At 36.3% G+C, this 23,633-nt stretch overlaps 1 protein-coding gene across 1 annotated transcript; it reads right to left on the bottom strand.

The window, feature by feature from the left end:
- Positions 1-803: 803 nt before the first annotated feature.
- On the bottom strand, positions 804-7,616 carry LOC114133923 (excitatory amino acid transporter 3-like). Its single transcript, XM_028000072.1, has 13 exons — positions 7,511-7,616; positions 7,276-7,416; positions 6,018-6,110; positions 5,223-5,319; positions 5,093-5,135; positions 4,952-5,014; positions 4,676-4,854; positions 4,468-4,575; positions 2,803-2,925; positions 2,496-2,687; positions 2,240-2,374; positions 1,797-1,910; positions 804-995 (listed from the first exon to the last, which is right to left on the bottom strand). Exons 1-13 carry the CDS (start codon positions 7,614-7,616, stop codon positions 917-919), a joined length of 1,473 nt encoding a protein of 490 aa, XP_027855873.1. The 3' UTR covers positions 804-916.
- Positions 7,617-23,633: the final 16,017 nt, after the last annotated feature.

Raw genomic sequence — 23,633 nt, 5'->3', positions numbered from 1 at the left:
TAGGTGGAGCTGTTTGCCTGCAACAGATAAGTTTAAACCAGGGAGGTTCAAATTGCAGCCTGGGGCCATTTTCAGCTCTGGGAATTTTTATTTATTTTTATTTTTTTTGGCTCCAAACTGCATTTTAAGACAGCCACAAATTAGGCCCAACAGCTCAGATGGTAGACACAGACTGACATAAAAAAAAAAAGAATAAAGAAAGAAATGCAAAATAATTGAAGTTTTCTTAAAATAGAAAATGTTAGGCAAAGCCCAATAAATTTGTTATTTAATTAATAAAATGAAATGGTTTTCATAGTAGATTTGACCACAAATAACCAGTGACTTTTCATCCAAAGGGACTTTGGTGCAAACAACACAACAAGCATTTTTAAAGCAGTCTCCCATATCCCGTTCAAAAATTTACTGGGCTAGAAAAAGAGAAAAGAATTGATCTGATTTTTGTTTTTGTTTCTTTTGATAAGGCAAATATACAAAGCTATTTTTTAAAACAAATATTCCAGATGGACAATGACTTACAGATGCCTTTTCTACAAAAATCACCATAAAACATTGTGTGCTTAATGTATTCACAAATAACTGACTTTTTTTTTTTTTAGTAAAAAAAAAGAAGTGACAATTCTTGCCCATTTGGTGAGTGGACACTCACGGATTAAACAAACGATAAAGACGTGAGATGAGTTTCTGGCTGCTACTCACCAGAAACATACCCATCATGCAACATCTACAGCAATCTTAAATGATCTTAGTTCCAAAACATCTGATTGTCTATGTGTTTATGGATAAATTGCATCACGAAGAGATAAAGACTGCTGCAGTGTTTAATGGTGAATGGAATAAATGAAAATCTAAAGAAAAAAAAGAACCAAGCCAGTAATCAAAGTGAGCTCAAAAATTCAGTTTAACTGGTTGGAGTTCACGAGGCGGATGTGTAGGCGTTCCAGTGAGTTTGCACTTCTTCATACTCTTCCACAGCAGCTTGCCAGTCTTGAGCCCTAAACAAACACAACGCATGAGGAAGACGAAAACACTTTGTAATTCCAAACATGGTCTGTATTAAAACCAAGTCATTGATGAACATCATGAGTCTGGAGTGTACAGCGTGTATGTTCATTTAACCTAGACTGAACGGTGGTATAAGTCAAAAATTGATAAATTTCTAAAAATTGTTTATTGTGTTTTTGCTTTTTTGCCACACTTAAATCATTACTAAAGCTGATTGTTTTATTTTACTATGGGGAAAAACTGATTTTTTAAAATTCATGCATGTAAGAGGGTTTTTGAGCCTAACCCGTCTTTCTAAGGTCATTCCAGCACATTCCAATAGGAATTAGATCTGGTCACTCCTTATGAGTGACCATAAGGAGTGACCTTATGGTGTGCCTTGATTTATTGCCATGATGCAAAACTACAGTTCAACCTAAGGTCATGAATTGGTGGCTGGATGTTCTCCATCAGGATTTTTATCCATGAGACAGTGTTCATGGTAATTCATCCAGATCCTCAGACAACAATAGCAGCCCTGCATGATATTTGAGCCTGCTTCATGTTTTCTGACAAGCTGAATGTAAGTGGTTTCTTAGTCTGGCGGTAGCAAGCCTTCTGGGTGTGAATAGTGAAATAGAACCCTCTTTTGGAATAAAGAGGGTTAATCAGATTTAATTAAAGATCTAACTCAAGTTATCGTCATCTGACGGTAAAAAATTGCTTTGCAATCTAAAAAAAAAATTTGACTAAAAAGCGAAAACCTTATAATGAAATACTTTTTCACTGCATTGTGTGTGAGGAAAAATTACTTTGCTCTTCTCTGGTGAAGGCTCGCAGCGATCAGTTCGTCTGTGGACAGTTCTTGGACAAGAGCGATGCCGATGCAGTCTCCCAAGACGTTAACAAGAGTGGCGGGGTGATCTCTGAAGAATGGCAGTCAAATGGGAGAGCCAGAATCAAGGTTAAATGACACGCGAGTAGTTTTACATGAACTCATTCTGACTTGTAGCACTGTGTAAAAAGTTTTAATCCACCGGTAAACTTTAAATTAATTAACAACTTCCACAACGGCTGAGCTTTTGTTCTTTGAAGGCGGTCTTTGTCAATAATCAGATTATTATTATTATTATTTTTTTTTTTTTTTGAGGAAAAAGATAAAAAAAATTTAAAGCGAGAAATAAGATGCTAATATTCCTGCCTGAACTCTTCCTTGTAAACCTTGTGTCTGTCTTAAAGTCGTGCCGAGACTTACAGAATCCACTCTACCGTCACCAGGATCCAGGCGCCACTCAGAGGCAGATCTGTGGCGTTCAGGATAAAGAGGGACGTTAAGGCTCCGCACGCCGGGACCCCTTTGCTTATAAAGCTGAACGCTGCTGCCGCGACCCTGCACAGGGTGACAGATTCTTACACTTACACCATTTATTCAATCTCCATCCACTTAAATGCTGTTTGACAAAAAAAAAAAAAAAAAAAGTAATGATGCATAAATCAAGACGGCAACTGACCCAATACTGAACAATAGGTTGAAGTCCAGATAGATGTTGTGCACTAGGGCGATGAAGACTGCAGCCGCAGCCTGATACAGAGCTGTCCCGTTCATGTTTATATTGGTCCCGATGGGCAGCATAAAACGGGTGACTTTGTTGTGAATGTTGTTGTTCTTGCAGCAGTGTAAAGTGACCGGCATTGTAGCAGCACTTATCCGCACATAAAGGAAATAAGAGCAAAGGTTTTCGAGTCGTTCAGCTTGACAGCGATTATACAAGCAAACGGCCGCTATAAAGGCCAAAGAAGGCAGTGGACGTGGGTCACCTGGAGGAGAGGAGTAATGCAGTCCGCAGCGCAGGTAAGACCCCACGGATGACAGTGAAGGGATTACTTTGCGCAAACACAAGATAGATCAGAGGCAGGACAATGGCTCCGTGCAAGAAGAGCCTGAAACCCGTTGTAAAAGAAGTCAGCCAAACAATACGTGGTACATAAAATACAATGTATTACAACATGTCCACATTTTTTTTTACCAGCACAACCACAAACTTCACATTCGATCAGGACTTTACGCGACAGATATATGAACATGAATGGAAATGGCAAACGACAGAAATAAAAGTGTCTAAAAAGGAAGTGAGAAGCCCCGCTGCTCTAGTTGTTCACTTCAACAATTAGTTTATTCGTGGTTCTTGATGAAAGTATTTCCAGGAAGGTGGTCATCAGTGCAAAGAGAGACAACCTCCACGTGATCATGTTAGCCACAACATCTCCACATGGAGTTTGGTGGCCTTACCAAACTGTACGGCCACCAAACAGTTTGGTGTACTTGGTGTACTTGGTGTACACTGTACTGTATGGCCACCAAACAGTTTGGTGTACTTGGTGTACTTGGTGTACACTGTACTGTATGGCCACCAAACAGTTTGGTGTACTTGGTGTACACTGTACTGTATGGTCACCAGTACAGTGCCATACAGTTTGTTTTCAGAGTCAAAACACCAATGTTTTGTTAAATGAAGAAGCTCCGCTGATCATGATGGGTCCTCCCACACTAATATTTTCAATGTGATCTTGTCATGTCAGGCTTTCTGCCCTTTCCCATCAGGGCTGTTATGCCAAACAGAATATAGCATAAAATTTAGATAGGAGTGCAGATTTTTTTTTTTTTCCATTAAATCATGAACTGCCTGCTTGAGTTTAAAGGGGCAGTATTATTTAAAATCGACTTTTTTGAGCTACACATCATGTCATAATGTTAATCCCTCAGCAAAAACATACCTAGAATGTTACCTTGATTCTTTCATGCATGTTTGAATAATCCTTTAATCACCCATGGCAACCATTCAGCTGCACAAAAACGCCTGGATGGACCTAGCACCACCTTGCCAGCAGCAATTAGCAAACACCTGGTGGAACCGCTCACCTCCTTAAGGTTAATAGAGGAGCGACGTTGTGATGACTTCTTGAAGGCAGAGTTTCAGAAAGAACAGGAGTTTTTAAAGAGACAGAGGCCCAATTGTAAGAAGTTAAATCAGGAAGTAAAATTTCTTTTAAGTTGTAATTAATATAAATTGCATTTTTATGACCACTGAAGGTAACATAGTTACTAGGTTATACTATAAAGTGGCACAATGTGCCTGGAAAATATATGATACTGCCCCTTTAAATGTGGTTTGTTCACAATTTTTTTTTCACTTGCTCCTGTTTCCAGGCTATATCCTTGACTATAAAATCCACGTACTTGTAATGTCTTCCTTGACTATTTTTATATAATCTCAAGAAAAAAAACCAACACTTGCAACACTTGTTTATAACACTCTGTTAATTGCTCATGTGACATTGCTTTGGTCTTTAAAGAACTCTGCCAGCTGCATCTGTGTTTATAATTCTGAACAAGCGACTTCCCACACTCAAACTTTTTATGAATTAGAACCCTCTTTGTCAGGATGGATAAAAATTAAATTGAAAAACTAACAAGCAACTTACCCAGCAAGAACCATGCCAACAAATTTCACCAGATGAAGGCCTATATCAAAGTCATTAATGTTGGTAACCTGATATATTGACATGAACAGGACTCCCACTGGTAGGTAACTGTAGCCGGAAAAATTACAATTCAAATGCTACCGTGAGAAAACAAATGACAGATGCTGAACAGTTTTACGCACTCGCTGGTTACAGAGTTCATTCTTACCTGCGAATCAAGTGGAAGAAATCGTCAGTTATCTGACTGATGGTGCAAATCAGCCGCACTATGACCCGCGACTCTTCCATTTCGTTAAACGCCAGTCCAGACATAAAAGAAATGAACAAGAGGCCGAGAATGTCCACTCCGTATTGGTAGGTACCGTCATAATTTATGCCAGTCTTGTTCTGAAGATTTGGAAGGACCCATGTCAAAGCTGAGGTTGACCTTCATCGGTTGTCACAGCTGATATATGCTGAAATCATTCTAGACCAGAGTGGTTACCTCGGTGATGCCAGCGTTTGTGGCGACTCCAGGAATGGAAAATTCCTTCTTGTCCAGACGGTACTAAAAAGAAGGGAAATAGCTAATGTAAAACACAACATTAAATCAAAACTATAAAACTAAGTCTGAAACAAGCCGTACGTGTTTGACAAAGGACCGCATCATACTGTCTGGAAAGATGTTCCTGTAGAGACAGACAAAACATTTAACTGAGGAGAAAAAGAGGCTTGCAGGAACCTACAGAATAAACAGCCTGCAAATGTCCTCCCACCTGTACAAAACCAGGAAGGTATCGATCGAGAAGAAGTTCTGGTCTTCCGGATCGGGGTATTTGAATCCTGACCGCAGCATCCATATCAGAGTCAGTCCTGCAACATACATGCATGATAACGCCAAGTGCTGTAAGCAGTATGATCATTTTTTTAACCAGAGCTATTGAATTGTTGCCACTAAAAATCTATTTTATTTTAATGAGACTATTATTGTTTGGATTGTTTATCAATTTGAAAATAAATAACAACGAAGTGCAAACAGTTTTAGACAAGATGCTGCCAAAACTTGGGCCTCCATTTAAAACTGTTTCTTTGTTGAATACGCACACTGCCTTGCAAAAGTCTTCATACATGCTGACCATTTTCAGAATTTGTCCCATTACAAGCACGTGTTTTATTAAAATGTAATATCTTATTACACACTGTTATTAAGACAGAGTGTACTAATGACATTTTTTCCTGTGATGGAGTTGTGTAACACTCCTCTACCAAGAGCCTCTTAGCTACGCCTCTGGTTAATGATCTAACTGTCTAACCTGAATTTATTTGAAGGTATCAGAGCAAAGACTCTGAATATGAATTCAGGCCACACTTTAGAGATTTGTTTTACATAAAATGGATTAATACAAAAAATGACAAAGTGAAAAGCTACAAGAGGTGTGATTGTTCCGGCAAGGCTACAGAATCAAAAATTTAATCAGAATTAAAAGAAAATAAACCTCAAATGAGATTGATTCCAGTAGTGGTCAATAATTCAGTTTTTGCACCATTTTTTTAAAGAAAATTTCTCTCACCGATGACCACAGCGATCAGAGTTGTTGAGAGGAAATAAAGTCCTGTATACAAGGCAATTGTCTTGGAGGGTGCGGTCTTGAAAGTGCGAATTCCTGTAAGAAACAAACAGAGCTGAACATCGTCTGTTGCTCCAGATCCATTTAAAGTTTACATTGACTTGACAATATATATCTGTTTCTTCAAGTTGACAGTAGAGCTGCTACATTTCATATAGAAAAGTATAGTCATCCTTAGCCCTATCTTTTTTTTTTTTACTTGATACTCCTTTTACATAATTTTATTATCTGTTGGTAGATCCCTGCATCATTCAGACACCAACCTGTAATTGAATAAAAGTGGATCTAAATCTAAATCTGCCAAGGGCATGAATAATTTTGGGAAAAACATAGTTGTTACTTTACTGTTAACATTTAGATTTGCATTCTACTTCATGTTACCCATTTTTACAAATCTTTTTTTTTTTTTTTGGTCTTTTTTTGTAGTTTTCACAAAGGCCATAGTATGAGAATTTCCTAGTTATATTCTTGCTGGTACATTTGACAACAAGCTTGATTAAATTTTTGAAAAGAAAAACAAAGACAAAAAAAAAACACATTTCAACTACAAATTACATTTGGTAATGAAGTCCACTTTAACAAATAGGCGCAGTCAGTTCAAATTAAAGCTGGATAAATGCTCTCAATGTACTCAATTTGTAGGATGGAGTTGAAGTTGTCTTGCGTTACACATATTTGACATGTAATATTTCTAAACTGCCATTATTGTGTATTTATCTACTTGTATTTCTGCTTTCTGTTAATCCATTAAAATTTACAAACACTATTTTGAGGCCAGTCACAGTTGTACACCCTAGTTGTTTATTTGATTCATATGGAGACTATTGTTTCATTTATTCATTAACCCCATGTCTCACATTAAAGTCATAAAACAAGTCATATATATATATTTTTAGCTTAGTTACAAAACAAGCCAGTTTGTGGCAAGAAAATCATGTCCTTGCTGAAAGAAGTGGAATTTAAAAGATTACATGCAACAATCTGTCTGCCTGTATTTTTCACATAGGTATGCAATGATCTATTAATTAGTTCTTTTTCATAGTAAGGGAAATACTTCCTATCCAATTTGATCTTTATAGGAGAAGAAAACAATTAGATTAATAGAAGGTAATTAACAAGAAGAGGCACAATTAAAATGACAAACATTTTTCTGTATTCAAAGGGACATGTGGCAACACTGAACATAAAGAGTCTCGCTCACCCAACACCACACTGCTTGCAATTAGGGGGATGGACACCCCCTTAATCATGTGAGACAGTATATCTATTGGAAACATCAAGTACAGCTCTTCCACTTGTTGGAGTTCATCAAAGATCTTCACAAGCACGCCAATGATTACCCCTTAAAACAAGCAACATGCAGAAGTGAAGGTGGCTAGTCAATAATAACCTTCTTTTTTCTGATGATTCTGAAGCTGTTTGTAAAACAAACTTACCCAGTGCAACAGACCCCAAACAGGTGAACACCAACAGGTTACTGACCATGTAGCTCACAATTCCATCCCATATCCCGAAGGATTTCGCTGAGGGATGCTCCCCCATGGTCTTACCTGATCAGAAACAAAAAAACGAGACCTTATGAGATTTCAAGATTCAAATAAAAGTACCGAAGCAAACTTGAGAGACAACTGTTTAGTGTTGACGTTCAAACGAATGCACATTTTGCTGGTTAAAAACACATAAATTAAATGTCAACAGAAAGATTTACTATGAGAACAGTTAGCTGGCTATTTAAACAATGGTTACCTAGCAACGCTATTATCTCTAATCTGTAACTGAATAGCAACAATACTTTTATAAAAGAAATAATCAGGTCTTATGTCAATTAGCACTTTTCAGGGCAATGCACAGCCCTACAGCGTGCAAGAGACCATTTGGAATTAGTGTTAATTAGCAAAAATATCCAGCCATTGCCAATATTTGAAGATTATCTGGGGGGTTAGAGTCGGTTTATTTGTTGTCCAAATTGACAAATTTGAATTAAAACTAAGCGTTTTAATTCAGGATAACAACCAACAGCTGACAGAAAGTTCTTATAGCCACAGTGAGCTTTTGTCTTGCATGTTAATACACAATTTGATCACTAAGTTGTTTTATGCAACCACTGCACATAATCAGTTCAGTTTTACTGCTATTTTAAGTTGATTTTTTTTTTTCAAAACACATTAAAGACAATTGAAAAGTGGAGGAAAACTCTGTTCCCTCTCTCCATCCATTCTGGTTTCCTCCATCTATTCTGGTTCCCTTCCATTCCTGGGACTTAAGTGACCATTTTGATTTCTTTCCAGGGATGTTCTCACAATCTGATAAAATAAAAATGAATAAATCTTTTGTCTTTCAGTGTGGAGATTTGACATGAAGATTCCTTTGAGATGACAGAAAGAGAGACAATATTAACCATCGGGGACAATGTTATCTCCAATGTTTAAAGTTGTCCAGGATGTTTAATGTTGTCCCCAATTTTTATTTTATCTCCAGTGCTTAACATTGTCCTTGATGTTTAAGGTTAAATAAGGTTAAATTGTCATTATTACAATGTTTACTACAATGTTCCAGATACCTTGTATCTAGAATGTTTTACTTTATCTCCAAGTTTAATGCAAAAGGAAACTTCTGGAGATGAAATTTGACAGCTGATAAACATTGGCAATAATGTTAAACATCAAGCATAACATTAAGCATTATCCTTGATGGGATAAGGTCAAATATCCTGGATATTAAATGCTAAACATTGGATATGACGTTAAATATCCCGGATGGTGTTAAACAGCCACAATAACACTGAATGTTAAACATCAGACATAACAATAACTATTGGAGACTAAACATTGGGGACAATGTTAAACTTTGTAGATAAACATTGGTTATTATAAAGTTATTTCCACATGATTTATTAATTTTGAATTCAAGTCTGCAAATCTTGGAACCTTAAAGTGTTTTTAATTAGATAAATCTACTTATGTTCAGTAACAAACTTCTATCTTTTTCCTTTACAATTTTGAAGTTAGTAATTTAGTTATAGTAACGTATGTATTGTATGTTTACAGGTTAAGCTAAAGTTTCAGCAAAATGTTGGAGAACGCTGATTTCATGGAACTACATTCAGCCAATAAATTAAAGTTTTTAAGGTATGGTGAGTTTTGAGAATTTTCACTGTCAGATATCTGACTTTGGATGATGTGAATTTTGATTTCTTAGTTTGATTGTAATGGATCACAACTTTTCTGACTTTGTTTTAGAACTTGTTGAACAACAACTCCAACTTTTCTGCTGTATTATGAAAAGGTTTCATGTTTCTTTCAACACCAACACCCACTCATATTTTTCTGAGCTTCTGTTAGGGTCTCCCTTGCAAGAATATACATTACAGTAACTATAATCTAAACTACTGAATGCAGTAGTTTAGATTAGTTTAACATTTACTTCTATGTTAAAATAATTTTCTGTAGGAGGCTGTTTCTGTTACATAATAATAAAAAATGACATTTTCAGGATGAAACGAGTCGTGACTCTCTTGCTCGACATTCTTTATGTAGGTGTGATTTCTGTGATTTTTGAGCTCAGAGCAGCACTTGATACAAAACTGCTGTATCTCTTACCGGAGATACATTTGGAATACTATAAGAGTATGCTGCAGAAAAGAGCTACCGTGTTCTTAAATTGCATGCATCAAGCAAATTAACAAAATTTAAACCACTAGATGTCAATGTTGTTCAGGCTTTCATTGTGCAAAATTTACTGTCTGATACTTTCCATAATTTAAATTAATCTGCAGGTCCCATTATGTTACAGGCACACCACAATACCCAGAGCTGTTTTCTCCAAATAGGACCAGCTGCCACATCAGAGAAGGTCAAGTTACTGAGTGACCAGAATGAAAAGATCTTCTCCTTGAGTTTCCTGAGAACAGCTCCAACAATATGTCACTCCTTTAGAAGTGGATGCCAATGTGAAGTGTGTCTTTTAGTGTGTCTATGTCGGCGCTCACTGACCTTGCCGGCTCGTGCTGCAGCTTTCTGTTGGTTCTGTGTCATTGCCTGGAGACAAGGACAATGGCCATCATTGCATGCTAAATCTGTTTGAGGCTTCAGGCAGTGAGTGTCTTGCCTTTATGCTCCAATTTTGTTTTGCTCAATTAAGGAAATTTACAGATAAAACAGCAGACATGAGCCAAAGCCTAACCCTACAGGGGATTGTCTCAGTAATAAATAAGCCAGTAGAGGAATAATACTTATTGGAATTTTCAAAGACGTTCCCCAAAGGGGACAAATGTTCTGAAAATTTCAATAGTTTAAAGGAAGAAATCAATATTTTAGGAGGGCTTCATATTTTAATTTGGGAAGGATTTTAGATGAAATGCTCAAGGGACAGATGCAGCTGATTAGAGAAAATAAGAGATGCAAGAGTGTCACTTTGCAAGGCTCATGGGAAAATTATTAGTGTAAAAGATTGAAAAGAATTGTTTTGTTTTAATTTTTTGTCTTCAGACTGATTAATATTATTGCACCCACAGCTATGCTTATCGCTGATATTTTTACCATAAGAAACAAGACAGATCAATTCACATTTCCCAAACTTTCTCCTCAGAAAATATGTCTAGTCATTAATTAGCACCTGATGATTGTAAGGTGGTTGTTTTCATCGGAGGGCGGACAGGTAGCAGCACAAGAACAGGATTGTCGCCAGTCTTGGAATCATGAATCAGAGGTTTCTTTATGGAGTTTTCTTGTTGTCAAAGGGGAAGGACTTAGGAGACACAAAGGATAAAACCCAGAGTTCCACTAGAGAATCTGCAAAGAGACCACAAAGGAGAGTTGAGTAAAACTCAACTCAACTCAACTCTGCCCCTCAGCAAACACTGAGGGGCACAGAGTACCATGAATCGCTAACACTCAGGCACTGAAGGACTGGTGACTGGCTTCTCTTATACACTGGTTGAAGATGCAGATTGGTTACAGGTGTGTGGAAAGAACACCTGAGACCACCCTCTGGGCAATGCAGCCTCCTGGCTCCATCTGGTGGATGACCAGAGGAAATGGAAGAAAAACCCCAAAGAAATCAAAACCCCAGCTTCCCAACATTCATCTTTTCACAACAATTTAATATAAACCCTAACACATATCCTGTACATTCTGGGTGAAAAACAAATATTAGGAAAAAAAAATGTGCAAAACATTACATGAATGTTCACACCTTAAAACGTGTACATTTACTGAAGAATTGTGAATCTGATCCTATAGTGTTTTGGTGTTAGTTTGTGCTTTGATAACACTTCTGAGTTCTTTATTATTGTTTGAAATGTCTTGCTGAATTAATTTAATTCCTTTGAGTTTATTATTTATTATGGAAAGGTCGTACCATATAGTCCATTCCTTTGTGTTTAGTTTTCTTGTGTTGTCTTTGAACATTTTGTTTTTGTTCTGCTTGTATGATTCTAGATCAAGCTATGTGCTTAAATAGTAATTTTTCAAATCAGTTTTTATTTGTGTACTGTCAAATTGTACAAATGTAAAAAAAGTCTATATTATTGAACTTTAACTCATTCCTTTAACTCGTGTGTTTGTAGCCTTTGTGTCAACGTCAATTTATTTATATGTTGTTTATATTTATATTTATATGATGTTGATTAAAGTATTGCGCAATTAGATAAAATGAAGCAAAATGGAAAACAATAAAAACAAGAGCAAAATATTTAAAAATAAACTTAAATCAAAATACAAAAATATACAACAAACTATCATACAAGGCCCTCAGTCTCTGTGTGAATGCCAAATGCCAAAGAATAGAAATTGGTCTTCAGGTAAGATTTACAAGTCATGAAAAGATTAATTATTTTAAAGATTAGGAGATCAAATAGTAAAAGGCAAATCACCTCTGAATTTTTGTTTGGACCTAAGAGCATCTCAAAGAAACTGGTTGAATAAAGTATGCTTACTGGAGTGTGAATGTTAAGAAGATCACAGAGATATCATGGGGCTGAGCCTTTTAAAATATTAAAAGTAAGAGATAAAATCCTGAAATCAATCCTAAAACAAACACAATGCCAATGACGAGAAGAACTGGAGATATGTGTACACATTTTTTAGTACCCGTTAAAAGACGGGCTGCTGCATTTTTGATGGTTTTCAGGCAATGCAGATATGATTTACCCAACCCAATATGCAAGGCGTTACCATAATCCATCGAGGTAATAGTGTGAATTGACCTTTCATGGGAGATATGACTACACTACAGCAATTTGTCTTAGAAGGAGAAAACTGGATTTCACAATAGCAATTATATTTTTATGTAGCTTAAAAGCCTTATCAATACCCAAAATTCCTGGCAGCAAAATGACTATCAAGCTAACAGCCAAGATTGCCAATGGTTATGCATTTCCCAAAGTTCATGACATCAGTCTCATTTTCATTTAATTTCAAATAATTCATTTTCAGCCAGATTTCAATATCACTCAGGCAGTGCAAGGGTGACTGAAGTGAATTGACCCTGTCTTGCTTAATTTGCAGATTAATTTTGATATCATCAAAACAATGTCTAACAGTTTCTAAAAATGAACCCAAAAGGAAATATGTAAAAGTTAAAAACAGAGGACTTGGAGGGTCCCCCAAGACACTTTTTCAAGTCAAAGGAACCATAGAAGAAGAGCATTCTCCTAAATAAACACAAGAGCTGACTAACCTGAACTAACAGAACTGACTAACCTGAAGTAAAGCTACGTTGTCCTTACTGGATTTTCCTCACTTTTCCATTTGTTAGCTGAAGACAAAGTTTGAAAACCAGTTACAGCTTACCAGTTACAACATTGTTAAATTATTTCATAAAATCCTGCAATTCTTAAATTAATTGTTTAGTTATTTATATTATTTTTTAGAAATAAGCCTTGTTTAGTTAATATATTATTATTTAAAAATTTTCTTTATGTTTGTATTGGGGCAGACGTTATCTTAGAAACTATACTTTTCACTTAAATACATATCATCAGAATTGTCAACACTGTTCAATACAGGAAAAAATGCTGTATTATAGTTTCAATACCTCCCACCTCTAGAAAAATCTTGTAAAAAACATCTTGATGACAGGATGGAGCAGGAGATGGATGAACTAACTGAGGTGGGAGTTGCTCTGGTCAGTCATCCTGATCTGACAGGGGAAGCTTTTGATTTATTAATCTGTCTGTCTTAACCCCCTGTAGTTATGAGATCATGCCCAAAAGAAGTAGTTACTAGTAGTGGTTGAAATATAATTCTTTTGTAGGAGCTCCTCATCTTAAAAGATAAAAAGAAAAGCTCTGTCATCTAGAAGAAGTTCAGAACTGAGCCACTACTTTTCACCATCAAAGCTAAGGTGACTCAGGTTTCTTCTATAGGTTATTTAACTTTGAAGGGGGGAGGAGTCAAGCCCAAACCACAAAGAGGAGACCCTGGGTAGCACCTAGACATTATAGTAATGAATATACAGCTCTAACTAATTAAATTAGATTAGCTTTTAAATTATATGCTACTTTAGTAATTCAATTGAAAAGTTCACAACTGGAATGTTGTACTGAAAAGTGCATCACATATTCTACATATACTGTATTTATCCTTAAATACTGGGCTGGGGTTCCTTTTGAATGGATTATTGCATCAGTGCAACATAGCATGGAGGTGATAGCTCTGTGGTACTGCTATGATGTTTAGGAAGTCTATCGTTGGCTCCCTCTGTTGTCTTTCATCTGTCACTTTGGGGTATTAGACAGGCTAATCTGCTGACCAACCAAGCACAGTGATGCCATGGTCAGTAAAACAGGTATGTTGGCATTATGACCATGTGCTAAGTCCTGCTGGTAAAGGGAATCAGCATCTCTATAAAATTTGTCAGCTGAAAAAATGACACTGACAAGAAGTCAAGCAACTTTTCTCTTTAGTCACACTGGGGTAGAGCTGCTTCCTTTCCTGTTCACCTTTTGAAAGTAAAATGCAAAATTTACTGTCATCTGAAGAGAAAACGTATGAGTTATTTTTCTCCTGGTGGTACCAAAATGCTTCTGGTACCACCGGTTCAGTAACCCATACTCTGTATCTGTCTGTGTGTGGTGGCTCTTGAAACACTTAACTCCAGATACAGTTCACACTTTGTGAAGCTCCTAAAAAGCTCTTGAATTGGCTTCTTCACACAATCCACTTGAAAATGCCGTTTCCCATGTGGCGTTCGAACATTTCTGTACAACATTTTTCCTCCTATGTCGAATAGTAGCCCACAGTTTGGGAACATAAGTCATCTCCAGGATTGTGTAGTAATGGGATTTTGTAACTGGAAAATGCCTCAGGTGGATCCTCCAGGGGAAGTTGCAGAATGTCATTGAGGAAAAAGATATGTGGATTTCCCCAATTCCTCTAAAATCCAATTTTTGGAGAACTGATGTTTGTAGGTATGCTAATGGCTTGAAGAGTTTTATGGTTCAAAATATTACCATAAAACTTATTAATATAATAATTCTGCCCTTTTCTGTTATTTTATTAATAGCAAACTTTGTTGCATAAAATGGGATATTTGGTGAAAATGGTTATGACTTAGAGGAAATAATTTATTTTTCTAATGAGCTATTGCTATTTTAGGAGAAACAAAGCAATTCAGAATGTTCTGTTACTGCCACCTGCTGGAGAAGTCTTGTTTGTTTTGCACTGTCACTTTTGATTCCTGTTTGAGGTGGTGAAAAGATGGCTATTTATGTTATTAAAAACAATACCCAAACGCAGAATTGGGCTCAGAGACTAAAATTTTCTTTGACCCCCACACATTTCAACGCATTTCACAGCATCCAGGTCTTCGTTTAGCTATAAGCCATACATCTGTGAGGTTAAGAGACATTTAATTGTATTCCAGCACATGATTTTGCAAATGAATGCAGTTTGTCTGCCTGTTTACCATCCATTGTAATGCTACAGCCAAACAATGATGGTGTCAAAGCAGATTAATTAAATGACTCCATGCAAATTTGCAATATGTATCAGCATTCACAATATTGGAGTTTCTGTGACACTGCATAATGAAAAACATTCACAGGTCACTGATTCTATAAAGGGGAAATGCGACCAAATCAACATGAAACAAGATGCCAACTTTCGTCTGCCCCTGAAGTTCGAACAGAAGCACTTGATGTATATTTGTTGTGTGATTTTTCATGTGTGAAACCATAAAGCTCGGCAGAGTTAACAATGGAAATGAGAAAAAAAACAACACAAGGACTTGCTGATAATTTATTCAAGCATGGGAATTCATATGAACAGAGGAGGCTGGAAGAAGAACTTTAGGCTCCTTAGTGATCTGATGTCCCACAGTGTGGCGTCGATGATTCTCCTACCACATCTTGCAGGAAAACAAAGACCAACAGACACATGGAAGAGGTGTAAATGAGTTACTCAGAAGCTCAGTAAACTGCATTAGTCTTTGTGCAATGCATGTGGTGTTTCTGTGCTGCTTACACTCTAAACGTTGACAAGTTGACTTAACATAAAGAAAATATTGGAAACTGATTGCCTTAAAAAATGTAAGTAAGTTTAATTACTTCACACATGGTGTTACTTCTGAAAACATTAGAAATGTTGCAATTTTGGTCCCCAATCAAACCGAGTCTTACTATCAGGTGTGAAACCACAGTAAGGCATCTTTACCAGTTCACATATTTACTGCCATGTAACATGAAACAGCTTTTTTGTTTATTTTGGTTTGTTGTAAATTGTTACTAGATGGCATAAAATTTACACCAAAGTGTTTAGTGTTGGGATACAGGCATTGTTTTAATAGATGTTGTTTATGTATTTGTGTTTTACATTTCTCCTAGCAAAGTCAGTGTGCCTGACTTTTTAGAAGAAAAATGCATTCATAGAAAAAATTGCTACTACATTAAGACCCCATGTTAAGATTATTATTGTTCAGGCATTCTGCTACCTTGTATATGACAATAGAGCTTGGTATAATGACTCTATGGCCTTTTCACTAGAGCATGAGTGTTATTTTTACCGTCTTAGGATTGGACTTGTTGTCTGAGGAACCAACAAGGCTCACTATTTCACATTTTGATTTTGAAATGGCCAGTGAAGAAGCTTATTGCTTTCATGTGGTCCTAAAATGTAGTATTACCCTCTGATCCAGTTTTAACAAAATCCCAGTCATTTCTTGATTTTATCTAAGATGTGGCTGAAGGCTGGTGTGGCTAAGATAAGAACTGATCCCCAGCTGCTGGGAGAGAGATATAGGAGCAGGTGATCAGATGTGATATAATAAGCAGCAGAGCAAAGCGCTTGGTTGTGCAGCTTTTTATGCAATATAGCACATAGAAACCAGTTTAAGGGGTAGTTTAAGGAAACAGAAATACAAAGAAGTAGGGAAAAAGAAGTACATATAATATTAGGAGAATGGCTCATTGAAAATAGCAACTTTCTCTATTTTTGAGTGACCAAAGCAGATTAACATAAACTATTTTCCAGCCAGTTGTATGCTAGACATTATGCAGCAGATTGAGAGCTTCCCTGATGGACCACCGTTTCTTTTGTGTTGTGAAATGTTTTTACTTTACCTGCTTTAAAATAAGTCTCTCTAGTCCACCATTCTTTAACGCAACCTGGTGGTTCGGGTCAAAGAAAATAAGGTGTAAAATGATTTTCCTATTCCATAGAGGTCTATAGTTTAGGCAGATGCAGTCAAAATGCTGAATTGTGGAGCTGTTTTTGTGTGGTTGAGGGATTTTATACCTATTGGTTTGCTCTAACAGTGGAAATTCATCCTGTCACACTCCTGCATGTCGGCATTTGTCATTTGTCTTGATTAGCTGTCTTTGGAACGATATCTTGCCACTTCATAAACCAAAAATGGAAGAAAAAAAGGTGATGGTGAATCCAGTCAATACAGTAGTAAAACATACAAAACATGCAAATATTTTTTCTTCTCTGCTGTTAGGACATGTTTTGACAATATCCAAACAGTAGCAAAAAAGATGAATATTTTAGTTCAAAATGATTTACTTTTAGTTACATCATATCTACAATTGTAAAACCACCTGTAAGGGCATTCTGAGAGAAATTACTGTTAATGGGGTGAATAACAGAAACTACAGTGTTTAGTAATAATAATATAGTAAGTTGTTAAAGCAAGCGTACTATATTTCTTTAGTTTGTCAATGTTTCAAATTGAATAGTTGCACTATCAAAATAGTTTTCCTAGGTTTTGAGGTGGTAAAATTAAAATCAAGAGACTGTAAACAGTTTTCTTCATTATGTGTTCCAACAAGGTGGAAGAAACAGAAACTGACTGAGAAGAAGCTGCTGAACAAGCTGAAGAGTCGGGTCTTTACTAAGAACCAAACCAATTTCAGCTAACTACTATTAAATAGAAGAAGAGTGGTCAAATAGCCAGCCAGAATTATTGTTGATGTCAATGTAAATCATATACTATATGTGAAACTTTCTAAATGCCATTTATCTCAACATGACTCATTAAAGTTGTTTGTTGTATAATTTTCCTGTGAAAAGGTGCTAGAGTAAAAATTAGTTTCCAAGCTAATAAAATCTGTGTAAAATTCTGAATGACATTATATATTAGAACTAGAGATATAGCTAAACATGTTTTTTTGTTTAATATTTATAAGCACAAAGAAACTGTTAACAATATAATTTGCCACAAAAAACAGCATGTTTTTGTCTAATAAAGACTTTAAAACATTGAGTTTCATACAAGCTTGTATTCAGAACTTATATTCAGAATTTCAACATTCTTAGGTAAACATTTTTGGGAATGAAGACCATACGTTTTAAACTTATTAAGTTGTTCAGTTTTAATATATATTAACTGGATGTAGACAAAATTGCCTTTATAAATGGGGTTACACTACTGTACAGTACAAACTACATAGCATTCCTCAAAATTGTCCTAAGTCATTCTTTAGTTGAAGTCAAGAAAAAAAGACAAAAATGTTATATAAGGTATAACTAAAACATTTCTTTGAAAAGAAAGACACTGACTAACTGCTGGCCACATTATTGCTGTGTGATGGAACAGTGTCATAACTGCTGATTACACTAAGTGCGGTTCGCAAGAGTATGACGGGATGCATGTGCCGCTAGGTTTCTAAACGTCCCGGGTGCCGTCGCATGGGAACTGTTTGCTGCTGATGAAAATTGAGGTAAATCAATTTTCCATTTTCTTTCAGGACTTCACTTCAATCTGGTGTCAAGCTAATGACAGCATGAGCCTCTGGGACAGGAGTCATTCATCAGAGGCATTTAAAAGCAAACACAGCGCTGGTTTCTTTCTTGCTGCTCATTAGTTCAAACAAAATTACCTCTGAGGAGAGCTGCTTGCAGCTATCATGTTCTTCTCTGTGAGGTAGAGGATTTTTATTCCCCACAGGAGCTGAGGGGAATAAAATTGTGAATTACATAGAAGACATGAGAATATATTGATGTCATTTATTAATTTTTCTTATATTGAAAAGTTTAGCCAACGTCAACATTTTGTCTCCTTAAGCTGAATAATTCATTTTTACAAACAGTGGATGGATGGATGGATGGATGGATGGATGGATGGATGGATGGATGGATAGGTAAAGGCAGGCTGAAAGACTGATGATAGAAAATCAATGGATGAATTGATTAGGGAAGATGGATGAATAAATGGATGGTTGGATGACTGATAAAGAGATGCATAAATGGACATGGATAGGTGGGGAAAAAATTTACTTGTGAGTGAGTACAACATTTAGAGGAGTCTGAAAATTCAAGCATCTTTCCATGCTAATGCAGAGCTGGAAAATAATAATATTATTTTTTACTTTTAGACCAGAAGGAAATCCTGTGAATTTTTATATTGACAGTATAAAACTAATAACTTATCTCCATGAATCATGTTGGATAGAACATGTTGGAACTGTTAACCTTTAACATGAGGTAAAAGACAAAAGTGATTATTTTCCTGGATTACATTACATTCAGTAATTTCTATGAACACAATGCTTTTGTATGTGTAATGGAGACAGAGTAGTAAGAGGACTGTGTTATAAAGGAGAGAGACGCAGTGGGGTACTCTTTGAAAGGAAAATCCATTGTAATCTCATCAACCTTTGGGTCAAAATTCAGGCAAACTTTGCAACCAGAGAACAGCTCTGCACTGCCATGTTTGATTTAGGTCTCTGCTTGACATGCAAGGCCATTACACAAAACTCACAATGAAATAGGTTCTCATTTAACCAAAACAGATAGATGGGTTTGGGCACAGGAAATCGGGAGGTAAATTATAGATTCATAATGGTTTTGTAGCTGCTTTATTGGCTTTAGGCTACCCTGCAGCCCCAGCCCTGTAAACCAAGTCAGACAAGCTCCCATGTTGAGCAGAAAAGTCAGAATAAGCCTCACATTATCCTTCCTTCGCTGCCTAGAACCTTCTGGATCATCGGGAATGCATCATGAAGGAACCCGATATAGAGATTAACTCCCTGAGAGGCAAGTAAGGTCAGCTGCACCATCTACTGCTCAATACTATGGTTCTGAACAAAATGCAGCTCAAAAGAAAAAAAGTACTGGTGGAATTAAAACTGAAACATCATACTTTTTCCTTTACTCTGTAAAGTTTTTGGCAGTATTTAGAAAGCAATTGAGGGCATGATACAGACACACCTGATTCATAGGATGCATTATATCCTCAACATGTCATTAAGTACCAGAGAATCTGCATGTATTTAAGTCAAGCATGTGGCATCAGAGAAACACAACAGGGACTCCTGAGCACCAGGAGAAACATATTGTCAAAGAATTAAGGCAGTTGTGAGACCAAAAGGAATCTAACCTGGTTCCTAATACAGGGCTGGGAAGTTGCTAATCTATAAATATGAACATCATCATATGCTCTAAATGAAGAGCTTTATACAATAAAGTTTGTTTGATGACTGTTATGGGTCTTCAGAGAGAGAGAATGCAAATTTTCCAGTTTGGAAAAAAAGCTGGAGTTTATCCGGAAAATTGATGGGTACATGATTTAGAGTTAAATACTATTGAACATCCATCCATCCATCCATCCATCCATCCATCCATCCATCCATCTTACACTCTTGTCCTTAATGGGGTCAGAATATTGCAGCAACTAAAGTGATTCCACACTCACACATAGAGAAGTTTTGTATTATTTGAATAGCTAAAAGACAAATATAAGCAGATCATCCATAAGGCCTCAAGTATCCAGCTTAAACTTACCTTATTTTGCAGTACCTGCTAGGGTGTTAAGATATACTTTCATCACTTAAAACCCCCACCAATTACATATTTTTTTTGTTTTCATTGTGGCACAGTAGATCAACCAGAGACTGCAGAATCAAAGTAGCAACAAAGTAGTTGGGGCCATCTGTTCCATTATGCTCCCAAAAAGCTGTGCTGAACTCTTTTAAGAGCATCATTTTGACATAGAGTTCATTTTTTGCACTTACTGACTTTCTGGCTCAACCTTTGATGTGAAATTATCACTTTCCTATATGGTTGCTAGGTTCTGGCATCAGGAGAGAAAGCTGTAACATTTGCTTTCTAAAATATTTGCTTGTTAATCTTTCTATTTTATCCTCCTTTCATACATATATTTTGCCTCTTTATACAATGAAAAGGTTTACGAGGGCGGTTTTCCTTTGAAAATGAGCCATTTATCTATGAAATACAGGCATTCACTGATAAATGTGACAGTTTGTTTTAAATGTATGTGTCTAAAATTACTGGATTTTTATCTTAATTAATCAAATCAGTCAGGTTTATTTGTTTGGCACATTTCAGCAGCAAGGCAGTTCAAGATGCTTTACATAATAAAAACACAAAATTGCAAAGTTATAAAATAAACAAACATTTTACCATGACCAAAATCATACACATCAAATGTGTTGGTCATATTTGATGATTATTGTGGTTCAAAAGCCATTCTAAATAAGTGGGATTTCAGTCTTGATTTAAAGGAACTCAGTGTTTCAGCTGTTTTGCAGTTTTCTGAAAGTTTGTTCCAGATTTGTGGTACATAGAAGCTCAATGCTGCTTCTCCATGTGTGATTCAGAGCAGACCAGAACCAGAAGACCTCAGTGGTCTGGAAGGTTGTTACAACAACAACAGATCTTTCATGTATTGTGGTCCTAAGCCGTTCTTCTGAGCAATCTAAATTACTTTTTTTAACACATCGAATATGTCAGGAATATCTATAGGATTTCATTTCGAGCCAATACAATAATAGGAGTACATAAGATTGTCAAAAAAGAAAGATTGGGTCAAAAATATGCATAATTTGCTTATCCTATGAACCCAGCATAAGGTAGGAACCAGGACTTAAAAAGGAAGATTGAAGAACTGTCTTCAATCTATTTTCTGTACCTCCTCATACTCGCAAAAGGAGCAACATTTTCAGTGGTTTTTGGGCGACGCTTGGACTGTTCTCCACTGGATAAATATACACAAATGAAATTTTTTTGAATTTTTGCATTAATAAATTGTGCTGCTGCTAAACAAATCATTAATTGAAAGTCTTTTTTTTATATATTTATACCAGGGAACCTGGTAAAGACATGTACTTGTTAAAAGTTGTAAATGCTACGTACCCATGTTAACATCAAGATTTATGATACATTAAAATATACGTACAGCTTCTTCTAAAATAATAAATGAAATATGAGTATTATCCCTTGTATACTGAAATAAAATTTTCCCTCATAGACAGTTTCATACATGTGACTGTTAATCCCATCAAGAAGGGACTATTTGTGGAACATCCATGATTTAAAAGTCGACAGAAGCCTAATGAAGCCCCTGGGTCAGAACAAGTATGTCGTGGTAATAAACTGAGATGAATCATTGATTGTTTGATGGTCCTTGATGAAAACTGTAATGTTACCTTGTGGTCTGCTGCTGCGCTTCAGATGAAGCCTGTTTTCTCTTCCATTCAGCTGAGTTCCCTTGTGGTTGAGTAAAAATGTCACAACGCTTGTAGCACCAGTTGTGCAAAGCTCCCTGGAGCTCTGTGACCTATATAGAAAAGAAGCTAACTTGAATGTTAAAACTATATTGGAGGGTGGCCACGTCAATCAAGTACACAGGAGTATACAGCGACATATTCAAAGGAGGAAATCATTAAAAATAAAAGCAATAGAAGCTCAATTATTTTTTTAGTGCAGTCTATTAAAGAATTACACTTGTAGGCAAACTGAGTCCAGATTTTCTAGCCTCTTCATTACCTTAAAGTTGATTAATTTAATCCACGGTATGCTCAAGCTGTCATTGTATTATGTCATCAGCATACAAAGATGCCTCTTTATTTTCAGGATGAAAAATAAAACCTTAATCTTTTTTTTATGTTTGTGGATTTCAGCATCACTTGTTTTCCTAAGTATAAGTATTTCTGTATTCTACTCCCACATAATGATTTTTTTTTAAAAATCTGTGTTTTATGTATTTATGCAAGTCACTATACGTGATTTGGACATCTGTTTAACTGCCTGCAGGTGTTATTCCATGGAAGATTTTCAGACATTTCCCAACAAGAGGAGACTTTGAGACACAGGGCAGAGTGGAGTGACTGCCGTTCTTGGGAATGTCTCAGAGGACTCCCAGATGAATGTAGCTGTGGAGAGGCTGATCTGTCTGTTGCATCCTGCAACCTTATCCCTGACATGCGACAAAAGATAGATGGATTCATACTTCATTCTTCATTTTACCAAGTGTATTTATTCATGTTTTCCTTTTTGACATTCCTGTGAATGCTCTTCACAGCTTCATTCAGAGGCCACAATAACCATCACTTATATCAGCAACAGCAAAAATCATCTCCATGCAGGCAACCGTGTTATGCAGCTTCCTATTATAATAATAATCCCATAGTGGGAAAACACACATAGTGATAGTTTACTGTATGAAGCAAGTGCTGTTTTACTATTCCCCTGTCCCATTTATTTAGATCCATTTCAACAGAAACCACAATGCTTACTATCTAGCCTGATGACCCTCAAAGCACATCTACAGCTGGATGTATTGGGTTAGGAGTTTGCAACCTACAGTCTCTGGACTGCATGTGGCTCTTTGGGCCCTCCACAATGACTTGTAATAATTTTGGTAAAAAAATATGTAGGACTAAGAAGACCTGCTGTAAGAGCAGACTTATAGCAGGTTTTCTCTCTGGTTTGATTCAACATCTGTATGGAAACTCAAAAGAGCTTAATAGAACAAGAAATACATATATATATATATATTTATATTTTAATCAGATCAATTGATGGAGATTTTGATGAAACAGCATTGTTTTATGTCAAACATAAACACAAAATAGAATGAAATGAATTAGTTTTATATGATATGAGCAAGGACCTAACAGTTGTTCAGTATTCCAACAACTTGAGGCAGGTGCTTTGTAGAAGTTTGAATCTGTTTATTGGAAAAGTTACATTTTCTTTCTTCTAAAATTGCAATCAATCAAGTTTAGTAATTTGTGAAGGGTTTGGCTTTACTCAAAGTTGGGTCAGAAGTTGCTCTTTGTTGCTGAATTGACTGGTGACCCCATGTCTAGGTTAAAGG

The sequence above is a fragment of the Xiphophorus couchianus genome, chromosome 19, assembly GCF_001444195.1.
Source record: "Xiphophorus couchianus chromosome 19, X_couchianus-1.0, whole genome shotgun sequence".
Classification (NCBI taxonomy): domain Eukaryota; kingdom Metazoa; phylum Chordata; class Actinopteri; order Cyprinodontiformes; family Poeciliidae; genus Xiphophorus; species Xiphophorus couchianus.
The sequence above is the reverse complement of the archived record's forward strand: the minus strand, read 5'-3'. Positions and strand labels throughout refer to the sequence as shown.